Source organism: Quercus lobata, chromosome 2 (assembly GCF_001633185.2).
Source record: "Quercus lobata isolate SW786 chromosome 2, ValleyOak3.0 Primary Assembly, whole genome shotgun sequence".
Classification (NCBI taxonomy): Eukaryota; Viridiplantae; Streptophyta; class Magnoliopsida; order Fagales; family Fagaceae; genus Quercus; species Quercus lobata.
Genome location: NC_044905.1, coordinates 85,830,134 through 85,840,639, shown reverse-complemented (window position 1 = coordinate 85,840,639; position 10,506 = coordinate 85,830,134). Strand labels below are relative to the sequence as shown.

General features: G+C 37.1%; 1 protein-coding gene across 1 annotated transcript; it reads right to left on the bottom strand.

The window, feature by feature from the left end:
* Nucleotides 1-777: 777 nt before the first annotated feature.
* Nucleotides 778-4,016, bottom strand: LOC115976962 (leucine-rich repeat extensin-like protein 3). The gene has a single exon (XM_031098542.1). It carries the CDS (start codon nt 3,673-3,675, stop codon nt 1,402-1,404), a length of 2,274 nt encoding a protein of 757 aa, XP_030954402.1. The 5' UTR covers nt 3,676-4,016; the 3' UTR covers nt 778-1,401.
* Between the last annotated feature and the right edge of the window lie 6,490 nt (nt 4,017-10,506).

The window sequence follows — 10,506 nt, the reverse complement described above, 5'->3', positions numbered from 1 at the left end:
AGAGAGATTCCTGAGTAGAACAATGTGAAAAGAGTGTTTTTTTCCCAGCCTGCTTAGAAACTTTTTGAGCTTTTTGTAAGCGTAATCAGATGAACATTCCAAATTCCAACGGGAAAGTGTGAGCGTGAAGTAAAAACAGGTTTGAATTCAATTTTTCAAACTAGTAGTAGTGGTTGCACATGCTACTTATCCCAACCTTATTAATTTAATGGGAAATCTAAGCTAAGGAATTTGATGTAGCACCAATCAAGGAATTTCAGGTCCCACAGAAATCTTAGTTGGGACCTGCAAAATTGATTGAAATTTCAGTACTCATTTTTTTTTTTTTTTTGGAGGGGCTGAAAATCTCTGACACATGAAAACAACAGCATGGTAGGGCTAAAGCCTTAATCACCCCCTCATATCAGATATTGCACACAAATTTATAGCCTCAAAATCATACTACTCTCAATGAATATTGAACTTTTCCTCCATAACTGGAAATTGGTTGTTCCACAATGTCAAACATCATGAAAACTTCAATGCTGCACGTGGTTCTTTCTAATATAGAGGATGGATCGAACCCCATTCTCTAAAAACCTCAGTTTTGATGCAGTAATAATATGATGAGGCAAAAGGACCATCAAAGACAGCCCAGAAATCTTAAGAGAAACGAAGCTAATTTGGCACATTTCTAGCCATTATATCCAATCAAAAACATGGATTCACAAATAAAAACATACATCTCTCTATCAATCTGACACCAGAGAATTATATCAATTATATGACACAATGAGAAGAGAAAGGAATGATCTGCTGAATTCTGAAAATCAAATAGTACAAGTAAAAATGTTCATGATTATACTATAAAATCAGATAAAAGAAAAATAAACAAAAGTATGATATAAAAAGAGAGACAATAACAATGAAACCCCCCAACGAACCAGTAATAGCAGCAGAAAGTACTGCTGCCATTGTAGCCCTGAATTATGGTCTCCAATTCATCCCTATACATACAACTTTCTCTGCAACCTACTCTTTTCTCTGCCAAATTTTATTTCACAACTCAAATATCCATAACAATTCAAATAAATACGGAGAGACTTTTATCCTCTTACCTCTCTCTCACTGTTTATCTTTCTCCTCTTCTCCGCTTCTTCTTTAACAAATATAATACTATAATGCCCACATTGCTGGAGATGATGATTGCTAGAGTTGCACTGAGACCCTTTTACATTCTCTACTTTATCCTTTCTCTATGAGCGACGAGAATTGCCCATAGTGAAAGAAAAATGGTTGGAGGTAGAGCACAGAAAGAGGAAAAAAGAAACAATGGCCGCAAATATAAATTGTGATATTTTAATAATTTTTGGGTTTGTTTGTGGTTGAGGAAAGGTTAGAGGAAGAAAATTCTCAAAAGAATCAATAGAAAGGTGGGGGTGGAGGAGATGCGTATGAAACTCCGAAGATTGGTGGCAATGGCCCCTCGTATACTGGAGTCGGAGGCGGTGGGCTTTCATAAACAATTGGTGGTGGCGGTGATGAAGCGGGTGGAGGATGTTCACATGGTACTGGAGAGGGTGGCGGTGGTGGTGAACTGTAGTGAATTTCCGGTGGTGGTGGGGGAGAGCTATAGTGAACTTGGGGTGGTGGTGGAGATGGTGGTGGAGGGGAATTGTACTGAACTGGTGGAGGTGGTGGTGAAGGTGATGGTGGTGGCAAGTGGTGAACTGGAGGAGGAGGTGGTGGCGAATGCTCTTCACATGGTGGTGGTGGTGAAGGTGGTGGAGGTGGTTCTATACAAGGAGGTGGAGGAGGTGGTGGTGGTTCTATACAAGGAGGTGGGGATGGTGGAGGTGGTGAATGGACTGGGGGAGGTGGAGAATATACAGGCGTTGGAGGTGGTGGCGGTGATAAATAGGGATAAATTGGTGGTGGGGGAGAATGTGGAGGAGGGGGCGGTGAGTGAGGCGGTGGAGGTGGCGAATGTTGAGGTGGTGGTGGTGAGTGTTGTGGTGGAGGTGGTGGATTATAGTAGTATGGTATTGGAGGGGGTGGGGAGAACAGAGGTGGCGGTGGGGGTGGTGGTGAATTTGGTGGTGGAGGCGGTGGTGAGCGGACACAGTATGGAATAGGCGGTGGCGGTGAGGGAGGTGGTGATGGAGAAGGTGGTGGGGGTGATGGTGGAGGTGGAGAAGGAGGTGGTGGTGATGGTGGAGGTGGCGGTGGAGAGTAAACTGGAGGGGGTGAAGGTGGAGGAGGAGGTGGTGGTGGAGGTGGCAAATAAACTGGTGGTGGCGGTGAAGGTGGAGGTGGAGGTGGTGAATAAACTGGCGGTGGAGGCGAAGGTGGAGGTGGTGATGGTGGTGGTGGAGGTGGTGGAAGTGGCTTGATAACAGGTGAAGGTGGAGGAGATGAGAGAACAGGTGGCGGAGGTGAAGGAAGAGGTGGCGAAGGCGGAGGAGGTGGAGGCAAAGCAGGAACGAAAGCTTTGCATCTAAATGAATTACAATCCACAGGGCGAGACAAGAACGACTTACATTTTTGAGCGGACCTTTGTTCCGGTCTGTTTGGCAAACAGTTCCTCCTGTCACTGAAATCCGGTAGAGACAAACAAACAGGTGGCTCACCCGTGAAGAAGTTATACGAGTAGGTAAAGTTCTGAAGATTCTTCAGTTTACATATACTAGCTGGTATGGTCCCAGATAGCAGGTTGTGCGCCACGTCTAGCTGTTCAATACTCACTAGGTTACCGAATGAGTCAGGCAATGGACCCAACAGCTCGTTAAAGCTCACATCAAGCACCGTTAAATTCTGCAGCAACCCAATCTCCGAAGGTATGCAAGATCTTAACCCATTGTTCATCAAGATAATCTCGTTGAGGTTAGACATGTTTCCTATGCTGGATGGGACACACCCATGGAACTTGTTGTTGGCTACGACAATGACCGACACTGGTGAGTTGCCGAAGTTGTCTGGTAGATCGAACCTGAACCTGTTGTGGTTGATGAAGATTGCGTCTAGTGGCTTGTCGAACAGTTCCTTGGGTACCGTACCTTCGAATTCGTTGAATCTCAGATCCAAGAATTTGAGCTGAGGGAGCTTCAACACCACTGCTGGGAACTTGCCAGCGAAGCGGTTGTTACTGAGATCCAATTCGAACAGAAGTATCAGATCCTTGAACTTGTGTGGCACAGTACCACAAAATCTGTTTGAGTTTATGTGGAACAATGCAAGATCAACGAGTAAACCAAGCTCCTCTGGCAAGTACCCAGCAATGTCACCGTGGTTAAGATCAATGCCCGCAACGGTTCGGATCTTGGGGTTGTCTAGTGCTGGAGCACAGAAAACCCCAGTGTAGTTACAGACATTAGATCCAACCCAATTCCCAGTGAGATTCAAAGGGTCAGAGAGAATAGCTTGCTTCCAAGCTTGTAATGCTATGTAAGCATTTTTTATTCTTGGGTTCTCAAAAACCAGAGATGGGTCTACACTCACATTCTCGCCTCTGTCACCAAACTCATCCCTGTAGTAGAGAAGCTGGCGTTGCCTGATGTACAGGGCTTCAGTGTCGGTGAGGCCTCCATGGGGAGTGATAACGGCTTGTTCAGCAGCACAGAGTGAGACTGTGCCTAGAAACAAGACAATGAGGAGTGACAGATCAAAGTAGAGGTTTAAGTGGGTCTTCTTCTTCATCTCACATGAGACATCTGAGTTCCCAAATGCCACTTTTTCTTTCCTTTTTTTGCTCTCTCTCTATGATATTTCACTCTCTTTTCTCAGTTAGGAAGGGAATGCAAATGGGGTTTTGGGGCGGCCTTCAAAAAAATGGTCACTTTGAGATCTGTGAGAGAGAGAGAGAGAGAGAGAGAGAGAGAGAATGAATTTGAAGGAATAGAGTTGGGAGTTTGGTTATGGAGTAATTGGTGTTGTGTAGAGAAGAGAGAGAAATGAGTTGAGAGGGGAAGAAGGGTTTTTTTCTAGGGATTTTGGAGATGTGTGTTGAGATTGAAATAATGCATCAAAAGACAGCTAAATCACAGCTCAAAGCCCACCACTTTCTCTCTCTCCCTTTTTTCCACTTTATTTTTTTATTTTTTCTTCCATTCTCATTACCTACTTTTTTGTTAATTTTCTCTCTCATAGGAATAGGAAAGCTGACTTTATTCTTTTGAATCACATTCCCCTACAACTTCCCCAAGCCAAAGCTTGGAATAAGACTTAATAGTTGGGTTTCTATAAAAAAAAAAAAAAAAAGACTTCAATAAAATATTTTACCAAATCAAAAATTAATTAATTATAATCATTGTTTATCTGCTTTTAAAAGTTAGAAGTTGTTACAATGCAAAGTTGTTAAATACAGTAGTACGTGGTGCCGAACTCCGGCTTAAAGTTGACTGACAAAAAGTAGGTCCGGCAGGTAGCCGGTAATTGGTTGATCTCACGAGAATTTTATGAAAAAGTACACGAGATTTTGAGTTTTTGTTATGAATGTGAAAAAGAGAAGGGCAGGGGGGACCTGAAAAAAAAAAAAAAAGGATTTAATTACTACTTTTTAAAGCTTAGGGGTGAAGTAGTTTTGTTTGTTTTTGTGTGCATTGTCAAATCAGATGACTATTGGAGTAAATGAACTGCCAGTAACGTTTTTCGAAATTACCGGATTGTCCTTCGGGACCCTAAAATTCCTACTACTTTTCTCAAAAAAAAAAAAAATTCCTACTACTAAATTCCAAGGTCCACTTTTTTTCATTTTAAGAACGAGCGGTTCACATTAACTATGGTCTAAACTCGAGCGTGAACTTGTGAGCGGTGTAATTAATGGTGAGGAAAATCAATGTGGGTTCGTTTGATTAGTCCTCACTCAATAATCAATAGCTTTTGGGCTAAAGATTAATAGCATAATTTTTTAATATCAACTTGGAATTTTTTTAACTCCCGTTTGCTTCATGCCCACTCAATAATTTTTTTTATTAAAAGTGAATTTTGACAAATTCATTTTTAGATTATATTTTTTTTCTTATATCTTTCATGCTTGTAAAATATTTAGAAAATTAAAAATTAATAGCTATATCATTAATAAATTGTTTAAATTGCAAGTTTTTGTAGTTTAAAATTATGCAGAAAATATAAGCACATAAATCATATAGTAAATAATATTTGATTGACACAAAATTTGACATATATATTAAAAGCATAAAGAACGTGTAATTCAACAGTTAGATTTTCAAAATATATATTAATATTTATTTTATTTAAGTAAGGTTATATAGCCTTAGATTGCAACCAATTTTTTTGCTAAATTTTATCCAATAATTTATTTAGTTTTTTTATCGAAAATATGTTAAAATTTGAAAAAATAAGATTTGAAAAAATTGTACACCAAAACTAAAAGTGGAACTTATAAGATATAGCCAAACAGAATACTTACCATAAGTATTAACACCTTATTACTAGCACTAATTGATGTGCAGTATTGAACAAGCCCAACCAAAATTTATGGTTATTGGATTATTTGCTAAGTTTAAGTATTAACACCGTATTACTAGCACTAATTGATGCGCCGTATTGAACAAGCCGTACCAAAATTTATGGTTATTGGATTATTTGCTAAGTTTATTTAATTCATCTAATTCTCTTGAGGGCTTTCATTTTGATTTGCACACTTGTATGCATGCATGTATGACACCGTGTCTTTGAAATGTCTTACTAAAATTCTAGATTGAGTTAAAATCTTACAAAGATGATGAACCCATAAGATTCAACTAGACCACGAGCCACCGTTACTAGTCTGTCCTTTCTCATGAATGTAGTGTTTGTTTGACCAATTGCACCTTTATTTTTATTTTTGGTTAGCTTGTTATTAAAGAGTCCAAAATAATATTTCTAAAATAAGAGTGTAAAGGACGGCTACTATAACATTTCTTTTCCATTGATTTGTTTTGTTAAGGGTGGGGGCAAAAGAAATGGAATTAATAATGAGGATTAAGTGAGATGATTTCAAGCACTATTTTTATATTTTGCGTAAAGCATTTGACCAAAGAGTTTCTTATTATTGTCTCTTTGTTGGTACGTGGTACTGTCTTCTATCAAAGACATTGTCAATACATGCAAGTGGTTTTCACGACGTTTATGTTTTGTAATTGTTGAAAAGAGTTGTGTTTCATATGGCTTTCCTTGTTAGATTGCGTAATCAAGCGAGTTCAATATCGTTGGAGAGACCATATTAACGATTTGTTAAAAATATGTAGTAAAATACAACTTGTTGAAATCTTTTTTTTTTTTTTTTTTTGGTTAAATTTTATTTTATGAATTAATTTGCTGTCTCAATTACACCACACACTAAGCAATCACAATTTTCAGTCAATCTTTTTAAAGGAGGAAAAAAAAAATCCAACTAGCATTGCTTGTTTCTATTCACTACTAATTTCAGTGCTTTGTATTAGACAGACTGTCGTATATTGCAAATATCAACCCACTTAACATCTCGGCATGTAAAATTGCAATCAACAATATCGACAAAACAGAAAAATATAAAACTATATGCATGCTATCTCTATACGCACTCTATTTTAGTCCTACTCAATCAGCAACCTTTAGATTATATATCATCTCACCAAATTTATAACTTCCGACATCAAGTTTATAGGTTGTTTACAAACTACTTAATTAATTACTTAATCATTTTACATAATATAATAAAATATCAAGACTATTTTTTTTTTCAATGTTCACAAATTTATGCTAATAATTAACAACTAATTATAATTTAAGTTAAATAGATAGAATATTTCTGTTTGTGAACAAATAAAAATCTGATTTACCAACCTTGCATAGCTACAAATTATATATGGTTTTTACTTAGAATGGATGATTTGTATTATCAATTTATTACAACTAATACTTTCACATTTTAATCTCAAGTCCATATAAGTATAGTGTCTTTGCTTTGCTTGTATACATATAAATATATAATATTATATATACCAAAATCAAGTGTAATGCATAATTTGTTCCCAAACATATTATTATATTTAAGTTTTGCTCGTTTAATAGTCAAATCTAAACTTAGAGTTGAGATTGATATATTTGTTAAATGAACAAACATAAATATTTTCTTTTTTTTTTTCTTGAAATTGAGATTGAACTATTCATAAACAATTGATTCATTTACAGCTTAGATACATCTACACATGATGTAGGAGAAGGTAACCATGTCACAAGAGAAAGAATAAAATTATGTAAAATTATATGGCAGAAAAAATGGGTAATATTGACTTGAAAATTCATACCAACATTAAAGGCAATGACAAAAAAGAAAAAAAAAATCGAAACACAACAAAATGTTATAATATTTTTGTAACACTTTTATTTTCAACTGTTGTATGTCGCAATTTAATATTTTATTATTTTTATTTACGAGAAATCAACAACACAATTATTACGAAAATAATGAATGGGGGTGTCCTTATAACATCTTAACATATTGCATGGATTTAAGACATGCGTTACATCATAAATAATCCTAAAAAACGATCATTTATTGCAAAAGGAAGATAAGACCCTTCAGTCATGCATGTATGTATGTTACGCATCCGCATCAGAGTCGATGCTGATTTTTCCCTCGTCAACATCGTGATGATGAATCAGCGGATTTTACTCTTCCAGCCTATTGAGCGCGGCGGTGGGTCCCCCAAAAAAACGTTGCCGCAAAAACTGTCCCAGGGGCAAGAAAACGATACCAATGTGTGGGGGTCCCACGCGTCACGTCCGGCCCGGCTGGATTGTCTGCGTTTAGAGTGAGAGAGAGAGAGTGAAGGGCCCACTCTCGTGTGGTGCACCGTGTCCGCGTCCGCGTCCGCATCAGTGTGAACGCGCAGCAATGGGTGGACAGTTTGCTGGGTAAAAAGACTAAAATGCCCATTTCCTACTGTTAAGTACTAGTATCTTCTGTACTAAACCATCGTTTTACGCGCTTTTGCTTTGCTAATCATTTGGAAAAAAATAAAAAAGAGTAGATGGAGTGATGGCTACTTTCCATGCTGGCACTGCTGTGTTCCTTCCTTGCTCTCTTTCTTTCTTTTTTATTTTTATTTTATTTTTTTTGTTGTTGTGATACTGATAATCACTGCTGTGTTCCATTAGATGTGATGTTACTTGTAACATGTGTTCTAATCAAAGGTTGGAGGTGGAAGCAACCTCTGTTTCCTTTCATTTTTTTTTTTTTTTTTTTTTTATTCAAATTAGGACATTGCATCAAAAAAAAAAAAAAAAATTAAGATATATTTTCGAATTATAGAAGTTGTTAAATTAACCGTTGAGAACTTGAAAAGATCAAGAACATTTAATGATTTAAAAAGTAAAAAGATTTGTGTCCAATCGATTTAAGTTTGGACTTAGTATTTGCCTATTAAATAAATTTAAACTTAGTATTTGCCTATTAAATAAATTTAACTTATTTTTGTGCATGTAATGTAAGTCTCAATTTAGTGGGCAACTTGCAAAAACGAATCTAATTTTTGGAAGTACATCTTCCAAAGTAGTTTATATAGTTTTTTAAATACAAGAATGAGCCAACAAATTTGAGACCTGGTATGAACCAATTGGGGTGCTTCAAATGCACATTGGCAACTATGACAAACATCGGCTACTATTGCCGATAATATGAAGGTCCATTGAGATTGAAGTATTGGAAATGGTAAAAACTTGTTGAGGTAAAGGCTCAAAAACAAAGATATAAGAAAGGATAAGTTAGGGTCGATGGAAAAATGGTTTGGAAATTATGTTCTCAACCATGAGAAACAAAGAAAAATGGGAATCATATGAGTTTCGAAATTTTTATCGCTTTTATGATAGACATGTATGATTCAGGACTTTGTTTGGTATTTTGAAGGAGGCATAATGAAACTGATTATGTTGTGGTTAAAAGGTGTAGAAGCAATAAGTAAATAACGTAGTAAAAAAAAAGCAACAATCTGTAAAACAAATGGCATTGTATTTTTAACTAAAAATTTGTTTATCACCAATTGTTAACATCTCTAGTACTTATCATGTATGTGAGACAGTGAGAGGGTAAACAAAAATCTCAATGGTGAAAATCAAGCAATTAAGCCAGGGAAAAAAAACAGTGGTTAGGTTACATTCATTCATTTAGGTAATATTGTTATTATGATTGACTAATGTGGGGTCAGAGAATTTGTGATCCTGGTTCACTTTACATTAGGGCCTAAGGCCTGCGCCAAGGAGAGGCGTTGCCGAGGACATGCAACGAAAATTCAAATGGCCAAGAGATATAGCCGATGACGATCCTGTTCTCGGCATCCCAAAACTTAGAAGGGAAGAACGACACGCCATCAAAGGCAGCCCCCAAAGTGCTCCTAGAAGAAAAGACGAGTACAATAGAACTCGCACGAGGGTACAGTGTGGGAGCGGTTCAAGGAAAAACTGTCACCTTCGCATTGAATGCGCCAACAAACGTTTTGGCCACATTGATGGGAAAAGACTCTTGAACAGTGTGACTTCGGTTATTGCAACTAACAGAAAGTGGGGGAAGGCGGCTGATGGGATAAGCACTTGAGTAGTTACCTGTCTGATCAACAGATGGAATGTCAGGATCAACTGAGAGGGGGCTATATAATGTAAGAATTCATCCACGCCAAAGTGGGGGGGGGGGGAAGAAAAACAAGAGCATTATGTATCGTCTCTTGGACCATTGTAACCTAGTGTAAAAGGAATAATAAGAACATCAAACTCCTTGGACGAGGTCCAAGGACCGGAGCCACTCAGGCCATGCCGAGGAGAAAGTCTTTTTGGATACACTTAGTTTACCCAAGTGCAATCATCATGAACATCATGGCTAACTACTGTCTGATAACCAAGGCCTAGCCTTTTAGCCCACTTTCTACAAATTTATTGTTTGGGCCTTTAACGTTCGAACCCAATAAACCAATTTGGGGTCGTTACAAATTGAGTCCCTAAAACTAATGTATTTAATGATTTTTATTTTCATGCATAATCTACTAACCTTTTATCTTGATTGATTTTGTTATATTATGACTCTAAAATGTTGTTCTCAAAAAAAAAAAAAAAAACTAAAATGTGTACTTTAATTAAGGAGTCAATTATTAAAATCAAACTTTGTGATTATGAAATAGAATAAGTGAAATGCAAAATGTTTATATCCTTAGAGCATCCACATCCAGAAATGGGAAATAAAAAACATTTTGTATCGTCAAAAAGTAACTTTATTTATTTTACATGTCCACTTTAACAACACATTCTACATCTTATTCTTTATTTTACAATTTATCCCATTTAAATAATCTATTAAACCTACACTAAACCTACCAACACCAGCATTGATGACCCACCTCATCCACAACTACCATCATAGCCAAGCTGTGGCCTCTGCAACAACCCAAAACTCAACATTGCTTCACTGATCCAAATCACAACCCAAGACCAAAACTCAATGACCAATTGCCATCACAACCCACATACACAACCGTGGATGCAAAGAGAGAGCGAGGA

Excerpts from the sequence above, each read along its gene's own strand:
- LOC115976962 (XM_031098542.1), bottom strand. The coding sequence starts at position 3,675 with ATGAAGAAGAAGACCCACTTAAACCTCTACTTTGATCTGTCACTCCTC.